The 24,733-nt window shown below is 41.2% G+C and overlaps 2 protein-coding genes across 12 annotated transcripts; both read right to left on the bottom strand.

Annotated features, from left to right (window-relative positions):
* Nucleotides 1–9,383: 9,383 nt before the first annotated feature.
* LOC111974541 (outer dense fiber protein 2) lies at nucleotides 9,384–18,563 on the bottom strand. 11 transcript variants are annotated; one of them, XM_024002304.2, is made up of 19 exons: nucleotides 18,443–18,563; nucleotides 17,922–17,986; nucleotides 17,651–17,776; nucleotides 17,304–17,417; nucleotides 16,152–16,336; nucleotides 15,836–15,965; nucleotides 15,618–15,749; nucleotides 15,426–15,500; nucleotides 15,222–15,293; nucleotides 14,797–14,913; nucleotides 14,243–14,467; nucleotides 12,366–12,475; nucleotides 12,070–12,205; nucleotides 11,819–11,929; nucleotides 11,406–11,669; nucleotides 11,209–11,309; nucleotides 10,914–11,076; nucleotides 10,648–10,773; nucleotides 9,384–9,738 (listed from the first exon to the last, which is right to left on the bottom strand). In XM_024002304.2, exons 1-19 carry the CDS (start codon nucleotides 18,537–18,539, stop codon nucleotides 9,568–9,570), a joined length of 2,520 nt encoding a protein of 839 aa, XP_023858072.1. In that variant the 5' UTR covers nucleotides 18,540–18,563; the 3' UTR covers nucleotides 9,384–9,567. The 11 variants fall into 11 exon arrangements, with proteins under 11 accessions (XP_023858072.1, XP_023858077.1, XP_023858073.1 ...); XM_024002309.2 differs by having other exon boundaries at nucleotides 14,297–14,467; nucleotides 18,443–18,554; XM_024002305.2 differs by having other exon boundaries at nucleotides 18,439–18,531.
* Nucleotides 18,564–19,893: 1,330 nt separating this feature from the next.
* Nucleotides 19,894–23,857, bottom strand: LOC111974542 (protein SET). The gene is made up of 8 exons (XM_024002312.2): nucleotides 23,559–23,857; nucleotides 22,369–22,426; nucleotides 22,132–22,274; nucleotides 21,939–22,042; nucleotides 21,717–21,830; nucleotides 21,269–21,439; nucleotides 20,798–20,932; nucleotides 19,894–20,707 (listed from the first exon to the last, which is right to left on the bottom strand). The coding sequence occupies exons 1-8, from the start codon at nucleotides 23,629–23,631 to the stop codon at nucleotides 20,687–20,689; spliced, it is 819 nt and encodes a 272-aa protein (XP_023858080.1). The 5' UTR covers nucleotides 23,632–23,857; the 3' UTR covers nucleotides 19,894–20,686.
* Nucleotides 23,858–24,733: the final 876 nt, after the last annotated feature.

Here is a 24,733-nt window from a genome sequence, read left to right as displayed (position 1 = left end):
CAAGCCATAGTTACTGGTTTGTTTGTTGTTTATTTTCTCACAATTGCAAACTGTTAAATCACTGTAATAACGTTTGTAATAATTTAGCTCGCTAGTTATTCTGCCCATTTAAGGGAGAGCGAATGGCGGATGCACAATATTCAGGGTTGGGTAGGTTACTTTCTAAATGTAATCCGTTACAGTTACTAGTTACCTGTCCAAAATTGTAATCAGTAACTAGTTTGGATTTTCCAAACTCAGTAACGTAAACTGATTACAGCCAATTACTTTTAGATGACTTTCTCCTTAAGAGGCATTAGAAGAAGACAAAAATGTCTCTTACCAATTGAACGACATCTATTGCAGGATAAATCAATGTTAAAGTTTACATAGCTGGCCATATATGGATGTTACATTTTACTTTATGGGTTGGTTATGTAGGCTTCTTCTAACCCATCGCTTTCTACTACATATAATAATATGATTAAATTATATCTTTACATTAAAAATCTAAGTATCAGAATTCCAGTCATTACAATACATCTTAGACCCTTGATCTTCAAGAATAGGACTTGGAAGTATAGATTAYGCAAATTGTTTTACCTCAGCATGTCCCCAAAACTAAGGATTTATTAGCCAGCTCTACTCTGCTCATTGATTTGAGTTGAAAAATAAATGCTGCGCTCAAGGAATGGCATGCTTTGAGCCCTACTGAAAAGTGCTATTTACATGTGAAAAATGAATGCCATATGCTGCATTTGCTATAGGTCTATTTACCTTTTTGTTGGTGACACTTTGATATCTTGATAATATGCAGCTGTTTAAGGGGCAAATCCACAGATGAAACAATAACAAAACGTCGGCCCGCCTCTGTTTTCGTAAAAAGCTGAGGGATGGGCCTGGATGAATGTAACCACTCTCAGAATAATAGACAGATTTACAGGATGGATGCAAGGGCTGACCATCCATTATATAAAAAATATAGTTTTAACCATGTTATGAGGCTATACATTTTTTGTTTACAGAAAAACAAGCTTATATTTTGGGTTCTCATGGAGTGTGACAGTTGAACCAAGCTCACGAGGCATCTATAAGTTCTATTCTTCAAGAATCAATGTATCATTTATAAGGGCTCCCGAATTGCGCAGCAGTCCCTGCAACCCTACATCTCAGTGCTAGAGGCATCACTACAGACCCTGGTTCGATTCCAGGCTGTATCACAACTGGCCGTGATTGAGAGTCCCATAGGGCGGCACACAATTGGTCCAGCATCCTCTGGGTTTGGCCGGGGTAGGCCACAATTGTAAATACAAATTTGTTCTTAACTGACTTGCCTAGTTAAAAAGGTTAAATAAATAAGTCAAAAAATGGATGTAGCAACTACAGATTGCCCCTTTAAGTCTATCAAAAGTGTGTGAGTTTGTCCATTAGGCCTATGATTTTTTTTATCAGCATGAATTAGATTGAACAATAAAAGCCTCACTTTTATTCCATAGGCTGGGATCCGCACTATGCAGCTGTTACAAGAGCGCATTTTTCACTGGCTGTCCACTGGTTTCAAAATCAATGATTGATAGGCAGCTTAGACTTCTTGAATTCAACCATTATTGGGGTCAACCTTTATTGGGTTCAAATACACATTTAGATTTGTGAACAGCCATCCACAACAACCACAACCCGTAAGGCGCAAATAGCTAAATGAGAGCAGCATTGTGATTCACATCAATGTGCTATGTAGATATCAATAATAAGTGATATCCGTATCGCCGTAGACTACACCACTGCTGTCAAGCCCATTCCTGCTCTTTTCCCGCGATCCATCAAACACATTTGTGGTGTCATCATAGTTGTCTCTGATTTATGGTCAGACTCACTCACATTGAACAAATTTAAACGTGTCTTTTTTCAATGCTGATTTGAATGTCATTGAGAAAACAGAGAATTTTTTTCCCGCAAACATCCTTCCTGAATTTTAAAAGTAATCCTCAGAGTAATCTATTTTTTTCAAAAGTATCTGTAATCTGATTACAATATTTTTGCTGGTAACATAACTGATTACAGTTAGTTTTTTTTTTTAAATCCGTTACTCCCCAACTGCCAATATTAGAGCCATATAACCTACAGGCTCTCTAACCTACAGTCTCTCTAAAAAGTTGGGTAAACAATACTTCCCTGTGGATATTTCATCTCAAATTTCTAGTAGAAGGACAAACCGCACAGACAACCGGTAGAGTACGTTTAAATGTAATTTGAATCAACATTCTGGCTTGTAAGGAGCATTGGACACACCTACTCATTCAAGAGTTTTTCTTTATTTTTACTATTTTCTACATTGTATAATAATAGTGAAGACATTATAAAATAACACATATGGAATCATGTAGTAACCAAAAAAGTGTTGAACAAATCAAAATATATTTTATATTTGAGATTCTTCAAAGTAGCCACCCTTTGCCTTGATGACAGCTTTGCACACTCTTGGCATTCTCTCAACCAGCTTCACCTGGAATGCTTTTCCAACAGTCTTGAAGGAGTTCCCACATATGCTGAGCACTTGTTGGCTGCTTTTCCTTCACTCTGCGGTCCAACTCATCCCAAACCATCTCAATTGGGTTGAGGTTGGGTGATTGTGGAGGCCAGGTCATCTCCAACACTCCAACTTTTGACTAGTTTTGTGTGTGTATCTAACATATATATATTTATCTCATCTCATTGCTTAAATGTATGCATAAATAAGACCTTATAGATGCCAAGTCTTGGTCATGATATGGTTTCATAAAATAATAGCCCTTACACAGCCTGGAGGTGTGTTGGGTCATTGTCTTGTTGAAAAACAATGATAGTCCCACTAAGCGCAAACCAGATGGAATTGCGTATCGCAGCAGAAGGCTGTGGTAGCCATGCTGGTTAAGTGTGCCTTGAATTCTAAATAAATCACCAATAGTGTCACCAGCAAAGCACCCCCACACCACCTCCTCCATGCTTCACGGTGGGAACCACACATCAAATCAAATTGTATTGGTCACATACACGTGTTTGCAAGATTTTATTGCAGGTGTAGCGAAATGCTTGTGTTTCTAGCTCCAACAGTGCAGTAATATTTATCAAGTAATAGTTAACAATTTCACAACCATACACACAATACTAAGTAAAGGATTGGAATTAAGAATATATACATATTTGGACGAGCAATGCCAGAGCAGCATAGACTAAGATATAGTAGAATAGAATACAATACTGTATATACATATGAGATGAGCAATGCAAAATATGTAAACATCATTAAAGTGGCCAGTGATTTCAAGTCTATGTACAGTATATAGGGCAGGAGCCTCTAATGTGTTAGTGATGGCTATTTAACGGTCTGATGGCCTTGAGATAGACTGGAAAAACAGGTTCTCTCAGTCCCAGCTTTGATGCACCTGTACTGACCTCGTCTTCTGCATGGTAGCGGGGTGAACAGGCAGTGCTTAGGTGGTTGTTGTCCTTGATTATCTTTTTGGCCTTCCTGTGATATCAGGTGCTGTAGGGGTCCTGGAGGGCAGGTAATTTACCCCTGGTGATGCGTTGGGCAGACCGCACCACCCTCTGGAAAGCCCTGCGGTTGCGGGCAGTAAGGTACCAGGCGGTGATACAGCCCAAAAGGATGCTCTCAATTGTCTGTAAAAGTTTGAGGGTTTTAGGGGCCAAGCCAAATGTATTCAGCGTCTTGAGTTTGAAGAGGCGCTGTTGCGCCTTCTTCACCACACTGTCTGTGTCGGTGGACCATTTCAGTTTGTCAGTGATGTGTACGCCGAGGAACTTGAAGCTTTCCACCTGCTCCACTGTGGCCTCGTCGATGTGGATAGGCGGGTGCTCCATCTGCTATTTCCTGAAGTCCACGATCAGCTCCTTTGTTTTGTTGACGTTGAGTGAGAGGTTATTTTCCTGGCACCACACTCCCAGAGCAATCACCTCCTCCCTGTAGGCTGTCTCATCATTGTTGGTAATCAGGCCTAATAATGTTGTGTCGTCTGCAAACTTGATGATGGAGTTGGAGGCGTGCGTGGCCACGCAGTCATGCTTGAACAGGGAGTACAGGAGGGGGCTGAGCATTCTCCCTTGTGGGGCCCCCAGTGTTGAGGATCAGCGAAGTGGAGGTGTTGTTTCCTACCTTCACAACCTGGGGTCGGCCTGTCAGGAAGTCCAGGACACAGTTGCATAGGGCGGTGTTCAGACCCAGGGCCTTGAGCTTAATGATGAACTTGGAGGGTACTATGGTGTTGAATGCTGAGCTATAGTCAATGAACAGCATTCTTACATAGGTATTCCTCTTGTCAAGATGGTATAAGGCAGTGTGCAGTGTGATGGCGATTGCATCGTCTGTGGATAAATTGGGTCATTAAGCAATTTGAAGTGGGTATAGGGTGTCAGGTAAGGTGGAGGTGATATGATCCTTGACTAGTCTCTCAAAACACTTCATGATGATAGAAGTGAGTGCTACGGGGCGATAGTCATTTAGTTCAGTTACCTTTACTTTCTTGAGCACAGGAACAATGGTGGCTATCTTGAAGCATGTGGGGACAGCAGAATGGGATAGGGAGAGATTGAATATGTCCGTAAACACTCCAGCCAGCTGGTCTGCGCATGATCTGAGGACGTGGCTAGAGATGCCGTCTTGGCCCGGCAGCCTTTGAAAAGAGTTAAACCAAGGCCGCAAACCTTTTAAAGGGTTAATAAATTGTGTTATGATAAACTCTGTGTGTAACTTCATATGGCTGCAATCCCGGTAACGGGATCGATATGACAACAGCCAGTGAAAGTGCAGGGCGCCAAATTCAAACAACAGAAATCTCATAATTAAAATTCCTCAAACATACATGTATCTTATACCATTTTAAAGGTAATCTTGTTGTTAATCCCACCAAAGTGTCCGATTTCAAATAGGCTTTTCAGCAAAAGCAGCACAAACGATTATGTTAGGTCACCACCAACTCAAAGAAAAATTCAGCCATTTTCCAGCCAAAGAGGAGCCACACATAGCACAAATAGAGATAAAATTAATCACTAACCTTTGATGATCTTCATCAGATGACACTCATAGGACTTCATGGTACACAATACATGCATGTTTTGTTTGATAGTTATTATATAGTTATTTATATAAAAAAATCTGAGTTTACATTGGCGTGTTACATTCACTAGTTCCAAAAACATCCAGTGATAGTGCATAGCCACATCGTTTCAACAGAAATACTCATCATAAATGTAGATGATAATACAAGTTAGTTATACACATGGAATTATAGATATACCTCTTCTTAATGCAACCGCTGTCAGATTTAAAAAAAACTTTACGGAAAAAGCAAACCATGCAATAATCTGAGACGGAGCTCAGAACAATAGTGAAATTAGCCGCCATGTTGGAGTCAACAGAAACCAGAAAATACATGATAAATGTTTTCTTACCTTTGATGAACTTCATCAGAATGCAGTCCTAGGAATCCCAGGTCCACAATAAATGCTTGATTTGTTCGATAATGTCCGTTATTTATGTCCAATTAGCTACTTTGGTTAGCGCGTTTGGTAAACAATTCCAAAGTCACAAAGCGCGTCCACTATAACGTGACGAAATGTCCAAAAGTTCCGTAACAGTCAGTAGAAACATGTCAAACGATGTATTGAATCAATCTTATGAATGTTGTAAACATACATCTTGAATAACGTTCCAACCGGAGAATTACATTGACTTCAGTTGAGCGATGGAATGGAGCTGCCTCCCACGTGAACGCGCGTGGTCACCTCATGGCTTTGGTTACTCATTRCTGTCTCCTTCGGCCCCCCTTCACAGCAGAGTCATCAGACAAAGTTCTATGGACTGTTGACATCTAGTGGAAGCCGAGATCCATATCTCGCTGTAATTTCAATGAGAGTTTGGTTGAAAAACTACCAGCCTCAGAAACAATTCAAACAGGAAGTGGAACTTCTCAGGTTTTTGCCTGCCATATGAGTTCTGTTATACTCAGACATAGTTCAAACAGTTTTAGAAACTTCAGAGTGTTTTCTATCCAATACTAATAATAATATGCATATATTAGCAACTATGACTCAGGAGCAGGCCGTTTACTCTGGGCACCTCTGTGCACCTTTCATCCAAGCTACTCAATACTGCCCCTGCAGCCATAAGAAGTTTTAACACCTGTTTTGAGTTTTGTGCCCTTCAGACACTATCAGAAGAAGGAAAACTACAGTACGTTCATACTCATTCTGTCTGGGCCCCGCCGTGGTTATCTGTTTTTCTGAGAACACAAGGCTTCCGCAGGCCTGATGGAAACAGCCACCTGTCAGAAGATGCTTGGACTCGTTTACCTTGTTGTGACTCTATACTTGTGATGAAAGGTCAAGTTTCAGTCAAACCCACTTCTGAGCTTTTAATTGCTGATAAGATGGTTGCTGCTGTCAGGGGAGGTTAGATTTATTAAAATGTTGTTGCCAGGGAAACTCACGCAAGGAGGACTGGGAAAGGCTATATGAGTTACAGGATGTCTTAGACATTTTGCAGAACCTGGGGAGAGCTATCATACACTGTACTCTGTACCAACTTCTGCCAACAATTGAATTACTAAAGGATCATTTTAATACTTAAACAAAGAGTCTGTGTTTCCTTTCCATTACTAATGTATGTTTGATAATTATATAGACCTGATCATTTGTTGAAGAAATTGACCAACACCTTGCGAAGGATAACACGCTTAAATGTCTTACTCACTTCGGCCACGGAGAAGGAGAGCCCACGGTCCTTGGTAGCGGGCTGCGTCGGTAGCACTGTGTTATCCTCAAAGCGGATGAAGGTGTTTAGCTTGTCCGGAAGCAAGACGTCTGTCTCGGCAATGTGGCTGGTTTTCCCTTTGTAGTCCGTGAATGTCTGTAGACCCTGCCACATACGTCTCGTGTCCGAGCCTTTATATTGCAACTCCACTTTGTCTCTATACTGACGTTTTGCCTGTTTGATTGCCTTACGGAGGGAATAACTACACTGTTTGTATACGGCCATATTCCCAGTCACCTTGCCATGGTTAAATGTGGTGGTTCGCGCTTTCAGTTTTGCGCGAGTTCTGCCTTCTATCCACGATTTCTGGTTAGGGTAGGTTTTAATAGTAACAGTGGGTACAACATCTCCTATACACTTCCTGATAAACTCAGGCACCGTATCCGTGTATTCGTCAATGTTATTCTCGGAGGCTACCCGGAACATATCCCAGTCCGCATGATCAAAACAATCTTGAAGTGTGGATTCCGATTGGTCAGACCAGCATTGAATAGTCCTTAGCACGGGTACTTCCTGATTGAATTTCTGCCTATAGAACGGGAGGAGCAAAATGGAGTCGTGATCATATTTTCCAAAGGGAGGGCGGGGAGGGCCTTTTAGGTATCCCGGAAGTTGGAGTAGCAGTGGTCGAGTGTTTTAGCAGCTTGAATTCTATAGTCAATGTGTTAACTTAACTTCGGTAGCGTTTTCCTCAAATTTGCTCTATTAAAATCGCCAGCTACAATAAATGCAGCCTCAGGATATGTGGTTTCCAGTTTGCATAAAGTCCAGTAAAGTTATTTGAGGGCCGTTGTTGTATCGGCTTGAGGGGGAATATACACGTCTGTCACTATAACCGAAGAGAATTCTCTTGGGAAGTAATACGGTCGGCAATTGATTGTGAGGTCCTCTAGATCGGGTGAACAAAAGGACTTGAGTTCCTGTATGTTATCACAATCACACCATGAGTAGTTAATCATGAAACATACACCCCCGCCCTTCTTCCCGGGGGGAGATATGATTTCCTGTCCGCGCGATGAACTCAGAACCCAACTGGCTGTATGGACAAAGACAGTATATCCCAAGAGAGCCATGTCACCGTGAAACAGAATATGTTACAATCCCTGATGACTCTCTGGAAGGAAATCCTTGCCCTGAGCTCGTCTACTTTATTATCCAGAGATTGAAGATTAGCAAGTAATATACATGGAAGCGGTGCATGGTGTGTGCGCCTCCTGAGTCGGAAAAAGTAAGATAGTCGTATTCCTGGTTGTAATGCTGGTGAATTACCGCCGCTCTGATATCCGAAAGTTCTTCCCGGCTGTATGTAATAACACAAAAACATTTATAACCTAATATAAGAAATAACACATAAAAAACAAAATACTGCAAAGTTGCCTTGGGGCTAGAAGCACGGCTGCCCTATCTATCGGCGCCATTTTCCACAAAGTGCAGAGATCCTCCATTCACCTACTCTGCGTCTGACAAAGACAAGGCGGTTGGAACCAAAAATCTCAAATTTGGACTCAGACCAAAGGACAGATTTCCACCGGTCTAATTTCCATTGCTCGTGTTTCTTGGCCCAAGCAAGTCTTGAAATTTTCCGGATTGACTGACCATGTCTTAAAGTAATGATGGACTGTCATTTCTCTTTGCTTATTTGAGCTGTTCTTGCCATAATATGGACTTGGTCTTTTACCAAATAGGGCTATCTTCTGTAAACCACCCCTACCATGTCACAACACAACTGATTGGCTCGCATTAAGTTAAGAAATTCCACAAATTAACTTTTAACAAAGCACACCTGTTAATTTAAAAGCATTCCAGATGACTACCTCATGAAGCTGGTTGAGAGAATGCCAAGAATGTGCAAAGCTGTCATCAAGGCGATGGTTGGCTACTTTGAAGAATCTCAAATATAAAATACAATAATTTTGATTAGTTCTTTTTTGGTTACTACATGATTCCATGTGTTATTTCATAGTTTTGATGTTTTTACTATTATTCTACAATGTAGAAAATAGTACAAATAAAGTAAAACCCTGGGATGAGTAGGTGTCCAAAGAATTTGACTGGTACTGTATATACCAATTAATTGTGTATTACAGCCAGATTAATCAGACTACTCATGAGCCAACTATACTGATCATCTTCCAATGTTGTTTTAGTAAAAACACAACTTCTACAATAACTGAACCAGTATCTAGAATGCTAGGTAGTGGTCACGTTCATCATCTCCCCCCTTTCAGGCCAATCTGGGTTGTATTTCTGTCTTCCTTTTGATGAGTTTTTCAAGGCCTCCAATGAATCCCATCGTAAACGTTCAACAGGCATGTCGGCGTGTAAATAAACACACAATCGACACGGAGAAATCGGTGATGCCGTGATTAACTTGTCATCGGCTTGCTTAATGGGCTTGCTGCATACGGGGCCGCCTAAAGTAAAACTCCGAAGTGCTCAATTTCCGTCTATTTCGAGTTCAGATACAACAATGGTTCCGCGTCAAGGGACCAGACAGTTACAAAGCTACTTTGACCTCATAATGGATACAATTAAATCAAAACGTATATATATTTTTGTTATGTATCTATGGAAAATACTTGGGAAAAACATTGGATAAATATTTCATTTTTTATTCATGTTGTGAGTTTGTTGTTTGTGAAAGAGTGAAACATGTCTGACAGTCCATTTTCATTTTAAGATTTGATCATAGATTTGATAAACAGTATACAGTACATTTATACTGAAAATAACAAATCATTGGTACACAACTCATACAATATAAGGCTAACACTCTTCAATCAGATTGGTAAGTGTGTGTGTAGAGASCTTGATAGCACAGAGTCACCAAACACATTACTATATGAAGCTTTGAGAAACTGAACATAATTCTGCAGGCTGCGATTGGTAGAGTCAGATTGTTCCAGTCTCTCCTTCATGTTCTTCAACTGATTCTGGAATCGTCGCMCCATCTGCAAAAAAAAAAAGACACATATTCATTCAGTTTGACACAGTTAACATCATACCTTATTATGGTGTTCAGATTTTGAAGTTTGTATAGATATACAGTATTTTGGGGTATTTTATTAGGATCCCCATTAGCTTTTGCGATAGCAGCAGTGGTGTAAAGTACTTAAGTAAAAATACTTTGAAAGTACTGCTAAGTAGTTTTTGGGGGTATCTGTACTTTACTATTTATATTTTTTGCCTACACTACATTCCTAAATAAAATAATGTACTTTTTTACTCCATACATTTTGAATGCTTAACAGGATAGGAAAATGGTCAAATTCACACACTTATCAAAAGAACATCCCTGGTCATCCTTACTTTCTCTGAGCTGGTGGAGTCACTAAACACAAATGCTTTGTTTGTAAATATGTCTGTATTGGAGCGTACCCCTGGCTCTCCGTAAATAAATAAAAATCAGAAAAGTGCCGACTGGTTTGCTTAATTTGAAAGGATTTATACTTTGATACTTGAGTAAATTTTAGCAATAACATTTACTTTTGATACTTAAGTATATTTAAAACCAAATACTTTTATACATTTACTCAAGTAGTATTTTACTGGGTGACGTTCACTTGAGTCATTTTCTATTAAAGGCATCTTTACTTTTACTCAAGTATGACAATTGGGTACTTTTTCCACCACTGGATAGCAGCAGCAACTCTTCCTATTTCCACACAAAACATGAAACATGACATAATACAGAACATTAATAGACAAGAACAGCTCAAGGACAGAGCTACACAGTATTCCTGTCCCTTGCAATTGATTGGGAAGTTAGAACAAATATTAAAAAATATATTGGATGTATAATGTATAACACATAGATAACTCTATAAAACTAGGTTGTTGGGTTAAAATCTCTCACTCACATCCTCTTTGCTTCTGCGTAACTGACTGAGCTCTGTCCTTCTGAGGCCCAGTTGGCTCTCCAGGTCCAGAGCCTTGGTCTGGATGGACCTCTCTTTGAATAAAGCCTGCTCCAGGCTCTGATCCGCCTAAAAGTCCAACCAAAATGATCAAGTTGACACTCAGAAATAACATTAACAAAACCGGTAAAAACGAAATAATCTTGAGGCTGAAACAGAAACTGAAAGACTACAGAGGTATTTAAGTGATATTCAGGAGTAAGACAGACCTCTCTCTGTCCATCCTCGAAGGCCTGCTCCAGCTGCTTGGAGAGGATGCTGCACTCCCGGGCCCGCTCCTCCAGCTGTTTCTGGGTGCTGTAGATGGTCTCCTCCCGCTTGCCGATTACATGGACCATATCTCTGTTCTGCAAGTTTGCCTCCTCCAGTTTCCTGGGGAGGGACGGAACAGTCCAGACATTGACCAGCAGAAACATGTAAGGATGTCTTGTGGACCTGAGTGTGATCATTGTCCATAGGGACACCAAATAGGCGATCTCCCCCTCGGGTATTGATATGACTTACCTCTCTATACTCTCTATCTTCTGCTGCAGATTTTTGTGCTCCTCCACCAGAAGAAAATTATTCTCTTGAAAAGTCTCCACCCAACATCCCTGTTGTTCCACCTACACAGAGACACACACAGACACCCTTCTTATTCAAACACAGATCAGAATCAATCTGTGAATACACAACTGTTCATTTACAGTATGTGTGCATACCTTGTGTCTGAGTTCAGACAGGGCATTGTTTTGCTCAGTGTTTCTCCTCTCCTGAGTCTGTGTCTCTTCCTGGGCCACTCTCAACTGTAGCTCAGAACGCTTCAGCCTCTCAGGCAGAGGCTCCAGCTCTTTCAGACGCCCCAGCAGCTGCCTCCTGACCTGCTCAATCTCCCTCTCCAGGTCAGCCTTCATCCCTTGTGCATGTTTCTCAGAGATCTCCAGCTTTAAGCAGTACTCCTCTGACTCTAATCGAGCCCTCTGAACCTGCAGCACATGGTCACTTATCTATTCAAAATCTATGCTACAGACTGGATAGCATGCAGCATGTACAGTATTTATTGCTGGATTATAACGCCTTGGCTTCTCATAAGGTTGAAGTACAGCCCACACTCTGGTATGCTGATCAACTGTACCTTGCGCTTATAGTTTTCCACCTGGCTCTCTAGCTTCTTGACTGAACTCTTCAGCTGCTGGACTTCAGACTGGGACTGCATCAGGTTCTCCTCTGCAGCAGACAGGGTGATCTCAAGAAGAAGATGCACAAATAACTAAACTCTCCAGACATTAAAAGTTATAGAATGTTTTATCTTCAATCCTTACTATGTCTAATATTCTACAGTTTATTACACTCGATGACTGGTAGTGAAGAAAAACAGATGTTTACCTTCAGTTTCTGGTTCTGTAGTTTGTTGGAGGAGTTGTCAGAGGTGAGGCGGTGCAGTTGGTCCAGGAGCCCCTCCCTCTCTGGATGGCCTTTCTCCTCCACAGTGTGGATCTGTGCAGTCAGCTCACTCACCTGGCTGCACAGACAAGACAGCAGAGCACATAATGAAGATATAAGAAATGAGAAACACTTAAAAGGTTTTAGACAACTTTTTTTACAAGATCATTTGCCAAAGACGAACCGTTACAGAGTGAAAGTTTTTGAACCGTTCATAACAAACAGTCACAATTACTCACTTCTTGAAAACAGCGATTTCCACTTCAAGCTGGCTCTTAACAGTCACCTCTTTCGAGTGGCGGGTACACCAGCTCTCAGCTGAGGTAAGGGCCTCTGCCAACTCAGTCTCCTGAATTATGGCACACAAATACATAGGGAAGTGTGACTCTTGGGCCCAGACCCGGCACCAAAGATAAAGTAACTAAGGGGCAGTTGAAATCAATGAGAGGGTACAATTTAACAGGGTTCATGCATTAGAATTACATTGAATTCTACTTATATCCCTCTATTTCACAATAAACAAAGTTCAAATGCAGAGACTCGGAGACCATTGAGTGCTTTTGAAGAGACAGATTGGCACGAAATCTGTAGCCAATCTCCGCTGCGCTGTATCAGCACAATGGATAGCGCCCTACACACTAAAGCAAGGCCTATTTGGCAATGGATATAGGCTACAAGATAGGTTGTRTGTAATAGGTGAATTACCCTATCTATGTGAATGCCGCCATACACACAGCTGTCTTACCACAATAATGCAAACTAAATGCTGAAAGTAGTAGTCTAGTTATTCATGCAAAACAAAAATACTGAATAGCAGTTTTGCTTAGAATACCGACAGCTGTGAATGCGAACAAGTGAATGCGAACAAGTGAATGCGAACAGAACAAAACAGTGGTAGGCCTACTATAGGCCTAGAAACTAAATATCAGATTGATAAAGGCATGACACAATCTATATTTAGGCTAGTTACATTAGCAGTAAAAAAAAGAAGCAGTAAACAAAAGGCGAAAGCAAATACCCAAAACATAGCCTACAGCCTACTACAGTGAGATGCAGCCATGCACAGCTGTCTTGCCAAATAAATAGTCCAGCTTAAAACATGGAAAATCATGCAGCTCATGCGTTCAGTAACAGGTTGCGATATGGCACAATACACTTCTGTGGATCGAATTAGACCCACATAATCAATTAAGCAATGCCAGCCTACTATAAACATGTTTTCAATACGTACATTTCCATTTATAACCATGAAAAGCAATAGCCTACCAATAAAGCCTACATTCTATTTCTATGGTTATCTATTTCTATGATGAAACATATCGATATGTAGCTATACGCAGGGGCGTCATTTGGGTTCTTGCATTGGAATTATATTGAATTCTGCTTATACCACAATAAACATAAAAGTTCAAATGCCGAGACATTTGAGTGCTTTTGACCATGAAGTGACATGTTGCACGCAAAATCTCATTTGCGCTCTATCCGCATCATCACTGCTGGTCTTGGCAGCGGCCTCTGTGGTTTGATTTCTGATATCCATCGTGGCAGATTTGCTGGTTAGAGCTAAATAGGCTAATAACACGAATGGCTTTTACAGCTAGCTAAACTCTGTTGTGGGGGGAGTGAGGCAGAGTTGAGTGAAGCAGCTTCAACTGTAAACTTGACCCCGTCCTTATAAATCAAAATCCAATATTCCAGGGGGAGGCGTATCAGTTTATTCACATTGCCTGCCATGTTATTCACGTAGCCTACCACAGAAGAGCAGGGTTTTTTCCTGTTTTTTTATGGAAAGCAGTCATAGCCTATCTAACCGCCCAGTGGCTTTCTATAGCCCCCTACACACAAACACACACACTCCGCGGCATGCTCTGTCCATGGTGCTGATACAGCGCAGTGGTGATACAGATTTCGCACCAACCTGTCACTCAATCATTTGAACTTTTATGCTATTTTTATATAAGGAGATTAAACTAAAACTGAAGTGGCACAAGTTTCAGAGGGGGCTAAGTTCCCTTTTGCCCCCTCGTTGAACCGGGCCCTCTTAGATTGCTTGTTAATGTTAGTATACATGTACTCCTCCCATTTAATAATATGCACAGCATATAATAATATTCACCCAACACCACGTGTCAACCCATGAGAGCAGCCTGAGGACCAGTGAGTGTCTGACCTTCTCCAGCAGCTGTGCAGAGAGATGTCTGGCTGAATCCTCACTGTGCTCTGCCCTCTGCCTCTGGTTGACCTGCTTCAGACTCTCTTTGTCCTCTTTACTCTGTCGCTTCAGCTGCTCCAGCAGGGCCTGTATCTCCTCCTTCTGCTGCTCCTGGGTCTGCTCCATCTCCTACTCCACACAAGGAAGGGAGATAAGAGAAAGCAATGGAGAGAGATGATTGTTGTGGTCAGATGTTCCAGAGTCTATACTTTAAAGACCCACTCCAGCCTCCCTAGAACCTCATTTATCACCGGATTTACTTAACAAATGGCTCAATAGGTGGTCCAGGTGTCCTCTGACATGGCACAAGTGTCTTCAATTGCTCCTCTATTATTCTGGCAAGCAAGGGGGAGGCCGATGACATCAGAGTGCATCATCAGACCAACTCCTTGAATTGCCCCCAAGGACCAAAAAATAACACTCTATTACTTCTGTGGCCTATAAACCTTGGTACCCACTTTACTCCGGCTGGCCTGGCGGTCATTTTCAGTCTCTTTGCTGCGTAACTGAAAAATAAGCTGGCTGCAGGTTGACTCCAGAACTTTAGACAGCTCTCCTGTGGTCTTCACAATGTCCTGTATGGAGGATATGGAATGATGAATATTGATAAGATGCTATTTGTGAGCACTGGTGGCAGGTAGCCTAGCGGTTAGAGCGTTGCGCCATTAACCAAAAGGTTGCTGTTTCAAATCCCAGAGCATTTTTCATTTACATACACGTATAAATTACACACTTGTACATGACTGAAATAGGACAAAAATAAGTATCCACCAATTTGATATATATTTTTTATATTTCTATAAATAAATAATGATCTTTATGATCTCGCTCCGCATCAAATGCAAACGAATGAGAATCTAGAGAACTAGAGCCAATGATGTACCTTTTCAGAATCCAAACGTACTGCAAGCTGGGTGGCTTCCTTCTCTTTGTTGTTGAGTTTTGCAGCAAGATGCTGAAAGCCAGAAAAACAGAAACAACATTCTTAATGTCATCTATGACCATGGATATGCACCACACAGAGTGAAAGGAAACCAATATAAAAGGGGAATGTAAGAGATAAAAGCACATGGTGATGCATACACACATTTTTTTCTGCTTCTGTGTCCGCCAGTCTCTTCAGTATGCCTTGCCTTTGCTCTGATGTCCTCAATGATTCTATCTAACAATAAATACATCAACAAAAATATAAGACCACAATTCTAATTGTCATTTTAGATATTCTTTCAAAGCCACTGTCCTCGTCAGTCTGAGCAAGTCAATGTATTGGGGAGAGTACCTCTCGCTCATGGCACTCCCTGAGGAGTTCTTGGAGAGTGCGGTTTGTGCTGTCAAATGTTTCTATTTTCTTTGTCAGCAGCTCCTGCTGCCTACCAAGCAGGGCAGCGTCCGCCTTGGACAACCGCTTATCCTAGCAAGGAGAAAGGACAGTCTTAAAGATTTTTTTTTTTTAAGTCCATATTTAATATTTAACATGGTCACTTGTATCAAATTCACCTTTTTCACACCACCCATGGACTCATTCAATGCTGTCAACTGTGTGACCACTGCCACCCCGTCAAACTCCGCTTCTACCAGCTTCCTCAGTAGCATGTATCTTTCCCCGTGTAGAGTCCCCGAATAAGCACTGCACAGAATTGAAAGGTTAAAACCATGCTGTTCCTAAACTGCCTCACACATTTTTAAGTTGTCTTGTAAASATTAAATAGTTCAGATGTATTTTCATTCTATTCTATTGGCTACTCAATCTAATACTGATAATCCTATGCTTGATGACTAAATGTCCTTATGATATTACAGGTGGAGTCCACACCTGTTGTAGCCTGCTTCGCCCCTCTTCCTTAGGGAGTGTTGGATGGAGATCTTCTCTCGTTCTCTGAGGTCCAGCTCTTTGGTGGCATCCAGCAGCTCCTCCTCCTGCTCGTCGATGACACGCTGGCATGCGCTCAGACACTCTAACTGGTGCTCCATCATACGCTCCTTCTTCCACAGCCTCACCTGATTACCAAAAGCAGACATAAACACACACACATCTTTGTTTACTGGACACAATCATGCAACAAACAAGAGGGATGAACATGATATTGCTGAATTCCAGTGAGATTGTGGCTCTGTATTGTAATGAAGCAGTAAATATTTTTGGCCTTCCTGTGACATCTGGTGCTGTAGGTGTCCAGGAGGGCAGGTAGTTTGCCCCCGGTGATGCGATGGGCAGACCTCACCACCCTCTGGAAAGCCCTGCGGTTGCGGGCAGTGCAGTGCAGTTGCCGTACCAGGCGGTGATACAGCACGACAAGATGCTCTCAATTGTGCATCTGTAAAAGTTTGTGAGGGTTTTAGGGGCCAAGCCACATTTCTTCAGCCTCCTGAGGTTGAAGAGGCACTGTTGCGCCTTCTTCACCACACTGTCTGTGTGGGTGGACCATTTCAGATCGTCAGTGATGTGTACGCCGAGGAACTTGAAGCTTTCCACCTTCTCCACTGCGGTCCTGTCGATGTGGATAGTGGGGTGTTCCCTCTGCGGTTTCCTGAAGTCCACGATCAGCTCCTTTGTTTGTTGATGAGTGATTGGTTATTTTCTTGGCACCACTCTCCCAGGGCCCTCACCTCCTCCCTGTAGGCTGGCTCGTCATTGTTGGTAGTAAGGCCTACTACTGTTGTGCGGTCTGCAAACTTGATGATTGAGTTGGAGGTGTGTGTGGCAACGCAGACTCACAGCTGTAATCAGCACTAAAGGTGTGTCTACAAAGCATGTACTTAGTGGTGTGAATACTTATGTAAATTAGATATTTCTGTATTTAATTTTCAATAKATTTGCAAAAATGTCAAGAAACTTGCTTTCACTTTGTCATGATGGGACATTGTATGTAGATGGATGATTTAATAAATGTTTTACTCTGCCTGTAACAACAAAATGTGGCAGAGGTCAAGGGGTATGAATTCTTTCTGAAGGCACTGTACATACGTCATTCTTTGGAGACCCAACATCCATCATGAGTCCATCAATCTTCCTCCTATATTTGTTACACTGGCTATGCATCCTCTGTTCTTGTTTATCCTCATCAGACAGGTCAGTCAACTGCAGTGGGGACAGGGAAGGGTTAGCCTGTGATAGAGTTGTGAGCTCCAGACAGTATGAAGGCCCCTGAGAGACATGAAAATCAACATTGGTAGTATATCTAATGATATCATGTAGGATATTATATCTGTGGGAAGTGAGAAATAATGTATCTTTGTCAATGTGACACATAAGGAACATCTATAGCATTGGATGAAAATGTATCTGTGAGGAGCAAATAACAGTTCCAGGACCTCCCACTTGTATGCGTCATCCCGAGTGGAGGTTCTTCCTGGGGCCAGCACCCAGGGTGCCCGGGACCTCGCTCTGGCACGCAGGTTCCCAATATCCCCTTTGATTTGCACCTCTTTAATCTTCATCTGCAAAGAGAGCAGTGGTTGACTGACATGCAACTGTTGCGGCAGTCAAGGGAGGCCTATTTCTGCTATAGGCCTACTTTATTTCGAAGGTTGAGTAAGTGTATCATGACACCACAGGTTAGTCATTGACTAAACATTAACTAACCTGTGGTGTCGTTGTAGTACAGCTCTTCTGCCTCCTCTTCAGGTGTACATGTACAGGTGTGGTCTCTGGCACGTGAACGTGCAATGGTGGGGAAGAATCACGCGTTTTCATTATTTAACAATGATCAGTTCATCTAGAAATTGGAGCACATGATAGAACAGAATTTGCTCTAGCTGCCAGAAAGTCATACACCAGAGACAATAATACCACGACATAGCCGAGTAAAGTCAACTCCATTTGGTCAAACTCAACTCCATATGGTCAAGTTCAGTTTACTCAGCTAACCACGACAAGAACAGTAAATGCATCATGTTCACGATTAGCTCCGACCAGCAACTAACGTTATCCATTTAAATGAACATGTATTTGAAAAATGTTGTCAAAATTGTTAATTGAAATGTCTAGTTCACGAGATCACAACATGCATGACCAGCAAGCTAACCTAAAAAATGTAAGATGTTCCTTATTCATAAACGTGCTCTACAGCTTACTGAAGCCCTTACAAACTTTTGTTTACCTACTGAATCTCTGCTGACGGGACACGATCCGGTCATCTCGTACGCAATTGGCTCGTTCATAACCGATTTGTAACGACAGCTGTCTGTGATTGGTTAACATTCGTTGAACCCACGTTCGACTTTACGTTGCCAGTAGTAACAYGACGTCAACACGTAATATTTCCGCGAAATGCCCACCTCCACCTGTAGACGGCGCAATACGATAAGGGATTCATTCGATCTTGACGGTCCTTGCAAACATTACGTGGTTTTCCAGTTAATGTGGGAGGTTTTCAAACGAACCAAATTTGAGATGTCTATAAATATATTGATCGGCTGTAGGCAGCGCCATTTCCGACTACTCTCGTGTTTCTTCCGAACTCGCTCGTTCCTGATTTGCATCTAGGTGTAAAATATATTCGAGCTAGATTTTCATAATGATACACAAGTATAAATATGCGTTTCGATTTGCTACATTGTTGCCAACAATGGCGGTCAGAGTGAMACAGCTGTGGGGAATTCGACTACAAACACTTCTGTTTTTCACTGCATTTCTGTGCGATTTAAAACTCGTCGAATCCTGTGTTGGCGAAGAAGTCGGTGACTTGTTACTCTGCAGGTCCTGTGGACATGAATTGGCTTTTGAGAAAGATGCCAACTTTATCCACAGTCGACTTGCGCTCTCCTATAGAAATGATACGGTTGTTGGAGAAAGAAGAGTGCCCGTCCAGCGGTTCGAAAACCCACAGGGCTACCAGTTTGAAGTCATGACTTTCAGAAAGGCAGACGTTGTCAAGCACTGGCCTGCGGACAAACATTTCACCTGGTATCCTGGATATGCCTGGACAGTGGCTACATGTCCGCGATGTAACGCACACCTTGGTGGGTTGGGAATTATATATTTTGATTCCGTGTCTCATCCATTAAACGTGTCTGGCAAGTGGGTCTATTCTAACCCTAGGCATCAATTGCAAAATCAAATGGCTCTACCTTATGCTGTTTTGTAACAATGTAATTTCCCCCCCAGGTTGGGCCTTTCAACCCATTGAATGGCCAAGGACTTTAACCAAAGGGGAATTTGAGGAATCGGAYGAGACATTTGTGGCTTTGGTCACTAATCGATTGTTACAAGAAAAATTTGCATCAACACTACTGACTCCGAAATCATTCAGAAGTTGACATCCACTGCATTCAAAGCTACAAATTATACCTGGCTATAAAAACGATACTATTTTTTGCATTTCATAATAAAAAAAATGGCAATAATACAGCATGTAGTATTTCCGGTGATTGTAATACACAAAGTACGCACATTTGAGATCGATACTGTTACTGAGTTTAACATACCTGTCCAATACTGCAAGCGTACCACAATTCTAGATGTAACAACCAGACATTTATCATTTAGTTTCTGGCTCTAGATAACTAATTGAACTACAATTGACTACTATGGTTGGTTAGATGAGACATTCGTGTACACATTAAGTTTTATTGTAACAAAGAAACTTGTACACTAAGTTTAAAACATTTTTTRCCCCAGCAGAAAATAAAATGGTGATTAGATGCAAATTCCATGAGATAACAAGGTCCTTTTTCATGAAGCAGTGGGGGCCCAAATTTACAAGCATTTTTTTTAATAAGTTTTGTTTTGTTTATTAAAAATGTAATTTCAAATCTCACGGATGTCTGTAAAACAATACAATGAAAAAAAATAAAACATAGTAATGTCCTCAAAATTCCCACCCTCCCCAACACCCTAAGATGTCTCTCTACCCTACCCCAGCATTGACCACAAACATTGCAAAAACTGATAGGAATGAGCTAGTACTTTATCTGTTGACTTTTAACCACATAGGGGGATTTTTTTTTAGGGATCTACTCCCAACTGAACAAAAGTATAAAAACTGGAGGGGTCCACTAGTGCCAAGTCAATGCACCATGGCTTTTGTTAATTTAAATCGCACAACCTTTAACAGGAAGAACAATTTATAGAAATTGCCATTCATTTAACTACAAGATGGCTTGCTTATTCTAGTAGTTCCCCCCCTAGATGAATGTGGGAATTATTGTGGTTTGACAATTCAAAGGCAGGAATTTGACATTGGTTTTAGAGGAGACAAAAATGAAACATGGCACAGACAGGAGAGGCTTCAGAATGAGGAAATGAAGCACAAAATAAAAGTAAAAAAATCTTGCTCCTAAATATGGGTGGATAACCAAATGGGGGGAAATAGCAAAGGGTATTGGTAGATTATCTAACTTTCCGGTTTAGTCATCTTCTCCATCATCCTAAACAAAAGGAAATAAAAATCAATACTGTGCAAACAAATTTCACTATTGAATAAAGTGAATTGAGCAAATTATTTATTTAGGGCATACCTCCCCGTCATCACCGTCATCCTCCTCTTCATCTTCCTCCCCATCATCTTCATCACCCTCCTCATCAATATCCTCAAGACCTTCCTCATCGTCATCATCTTCACCTTCACCCTCCTCATCATCCATGTCAGGAACCTGCCAATCAAATTAGCCAACCTTTTAACTATACATCCTTTGTCGACATAGCAGACTTCAATCTCCTGGGTGACATTTACAGCCAATAGATTAGACGTTTAATAGTCACATGTACAGGGTTGCTGTTGTAATTACAGGGTACAGTGGAAATCTTAAACTCAGGTCAAAGTGAAATAAAAACAAAAAACACATATTAACACGAACAGTACTAAACAATCAAAATGACACATCCAAAGAATTAACAATACAGTAGGTAGCACAATGGGCATAAAAGTCCCATTCAAAGTAAAGAGAACATTGATAAGAGGGAGGTGTTAGGCCGTGGAGACCACTCACCAGGTAGTACTGCAGGGGGTTTGGCCAGATGTCATCCTTGATAACCTCTCCCAGCTCATCTGCCCCAGCATCTGAGTGATCAGTGAACCAGGTGAAGAAGCTCTCTGGCTCTTCATGTTGCCTCTTCTTGCCGGCTTTGTTCTGTGTCTGGCTGGAGCGCTTTGTCAGGTCCTTCAGAGACAACGTCACAGGGATTACAAACCAGCTTGTTTTTGCTTGTTTTAAAGCGATGAGTTTGATTGCATAGCAAAACAAATGAAATACTTAACACAACTACCTGGCATGAAAACCAAAAGGCTCGATCACTAAGGTACATACAACATTCAGGTACAGCGTTTCGCCKTTACGTTGGACTTTTTAAAGAAAGCGACGCACTGGTTTCTGCCAAATGCCATGCATTAATAGACTGCAGTATTACCAAGCATTTGAAAATACAAACGTGAAATACCTTTCCTGATTTCCATTTGATTTCTGTTGACTTTGAGGATGGGTCTCCACTCTCGTTCAGATGGAACTCTTTGGAAAGGACTTTGTTTTCAAAGTATGGATTTTCGTCGTAATACTGGAACACACGTCAATTTAATTTAGTACATTTTAAGGTACGCTATAAAGTCCAGACATTAATGCAATATCCRGTGAACACAATATGGTGGCAATCATTATCACTTACAAAATCTATTCTGTAGCCTGATTTGATATCTTCAAACTCTGTAACCTCCACCCTGGTCAGATAGTGAAGTGCCTCCTCATCTTCCTCCCCAAGAAGAGCAGAAACTGTAGGGACAAACAAGAAAACAAAGTCAGAATATTCTAGGTTCCAGTGGAAAAATCCTGAGAGCCCAAAGGGACATGCTGAAGCTCACCTTGTGGATGGTTGACGAATGTGGTGACCCAGAAGTTGGGGATTTTAGCAATCAGTTCTGATCTCTTCTGAAAGAACGGCTGACGGAGTTTATTGTATTTCTGTTCTACTTTCAATATCTCCTCACTCGCTTGCTCGTTCAGTCTGGAGAAAAGAGATTGCACATCAAGCACCATTATCACACGGTTAAACACTTTAGTTTTTCTGATACATATACATTTTAACTTGACTGGCTTACCTGTCAATTTCGTTTTGAACTTCGTCGATGTGTTCAATAGCTTCCTGTTGCTCTTTTTCTATTAGGAAACAAAGTTCAATAATGTCAGAAAATATTGGAAACCATCGGTTCAGTGCATTGGTGTTCACCAGACGTCAAAATTAAAGAGTAACTACACACTAACTTCCTGCGCACTACCAACAAAGAATTAAAGATGTAACTTAACTGTAGCAAACAAAGTTACGAGCTGGTGGTTTTGAAATTGACCCTCAACAAGCTGCTGTTCTCAAGACCATTGATGGAAAAGCATTGCAATAGGTTGCATGAGCTAATCACWAACGATTTGCAATCTGAAAAGGGGTGAACATTTTGCGGAAATATTATATAAATCTTAACCAACAAGTTAATTGCAATGCATGAGTTTTAGCAGCACCTTTTTGTAGCGATTTCATAGCAGCTTGCAAACGGCGTTTCCTGCTGGCTACAGTGAGGATGGCCGCGTGGTTTAAATGTGGTACTCCGCACACTACACTCTGCCTCCTTCCCCAACACTGTCTAATAGCTAGGTAAGTGCGCATTGTATCGAGACTATGACCAAGTTAGACAAATATCCCTCAATCGTTAAATCCGTTAAACTCTTCCAATGGGCTTCTTCTCAAAAACTGTGGTTCACTAGATGGTAGCTAACTACCGTTAGCCATGTTGCCAATTTCACATTCGCAAACTAGCTAGCGTTACGGCTTGCTTCATCATGGCGGATATGCACAACAACAAAGTAACACTAGGCCACGGTTATTTCATTCAACATAGAAAACACATTACTCCTCAGTCAACTGCACAAATACAGTCTATTATAAAACAAATGTTTTGTAATTGTATTTATAGTAGCAACGACTAGACTTGAGAACGAAAATACTTAACAGGACATGCATTGATTGGACAATTAGTTAGCCAGTTAGGAAATGTTGCTAGCTAGGTAACATGGCCTCCATCACCGGTCTAACGTAGTAGCGTTAACAGCTAGAGACAGAACTAACTACGCACTCACGACAGACAATACTGACTGGACCTAAAACCGGCCAGATTCATAGTGAAAAGCCCACAGACGACAAATTACGGTTTGTGAACTATTTTACTTTAAAGTAGTAGATTTTGGTAGAAGTAATAAAGGAAGTGAAAATGGCGGTGAACTGGAGGCCGCCATTCCTTACCGGAGGTCTCGTCCGCTCCGTCATGGTTTGAGTTCAGCTCCTTTTTACTCACTTTTGCCGCCGGTGCCGACATTTTTTTCGCAAGCTGTGAATAACAGACTTCGGGAAAGAATACTGAATTTGGTTTTGTATTCTCCCCGAACAGGAGATTAGTATTTCTAAGTACGATGTCGGTGTGCTATAACAACGTGTGCAGCGCTCCTCCACACAATATAATGCGAAGAAGTCAAGCACATTTAGACACTCCACCAAGAAGCTCTAGCCCGCTCACGCGCTCCCTTTCATTACGAACGCGCCTCAGCAAATGGAACCGATTGGGCTCCGCCTCTCGAGAACAAGTCTGCATGCTGGGTTCTAGTGTTGCTTTCTCATAGGTGAGATTAACTTCGAAAAGGCGGGATTTTACATCAACATGGTCTTTGTAAAATGTTGAATGAATTTACATAATCACGTACATTAAAATTATCACGGCTAACAGTTTCACTTTTAAATAAGTCTATTTATTTTGTCGTCGCATTTGCCCTCCTACCGTACCCTGCTGCAAAGGGAAATGTATTTGTTTCAGGTTATGTGGATATATACTTTAAAAACAACATATATAACCCCTGCAAAAATCTTGGTGTCCTTGGTAATGCGTTTTTTTAAATAGGCTTGAAAGGAAAATATAAAATATTTGTGTCAGTATTGTGTCATTGCCACCACGACAAGCAAATTACATGATAATAATGTTTTTTCAAACGTTTGTGTACTTGGTTACCATGGATATGAATAGCGACAGTGGAGAACATGGATGTCATGGAGGGAGACTCACATTACCAAATAGGATATAATTTAATCAAATTATGTTACATTTTTTGAATTATGTTTTAAATATGTGTATATAGGATACATTGTATGCTAGCAGTTCAACTGGAGTTAGCATGCTAGAAACCCTGCTATTTATAACCAAATACTGTACAAATGTAATTCCCACCACAGGTCATTACCACCACATAATAATACCACCACATAATGAACTGTGATGTTAAGGACAGAATGTGATGGTAATGACAAAATGTATTAGTTCATACAATTTTACTTACATTAAGACCTGAAAAGACACACAAACTACACATATGATCATGGTTAGTTGAAATTGAATACTTATTTGCTAAATAAGACCATTACATTTTCTA

The sequence above is a fragment of the Salvelinus sp. IW2-2015 genome, linkage group LG15, assembly GCF_002910315.2.
Source record: "Salvelinus sp. IW2-2015 linkage group LG15, ASM291031v2, whole genome shotgun sequence".
Taxonomy (NCBI): Eukaryota; Metazoa; Chordata; class Actinopteri; order Salmoniformes; family Salmonidae; genus Salvelinus; species Salvelinus sp. IW2-2015.
Note: the sequence above shows the minus strand (reverse complement) of the source record. Positions and strands in the feature narration are given on the sequence as shown.

Bases quoted from the DNA above. Each gene is read 5' to 3' on its own strand.
- LOC111974542 (XM_024002312.2), bottom strand. From the start codon at position 23,631: ATGTCGGCACCGGCGGCAAAAGTGAGTAAAAAGGAGCTGAACTCAAAC. The intron at 22,275-22,368 runs GTAAGCCAGTCA...TCTTTTCTCCAG, and splicing joins GTTCAAAACGAAATTGACAG to ACTGAACGAGCAAGCGAGTG. The intron at 20,933-21,268 runs GTGAGTGGTCTC...TTTGATTGGCAG, and splicing joins ACCCCCTGCAGTACTACCTG to GTTCCTGACATGGATGATGA.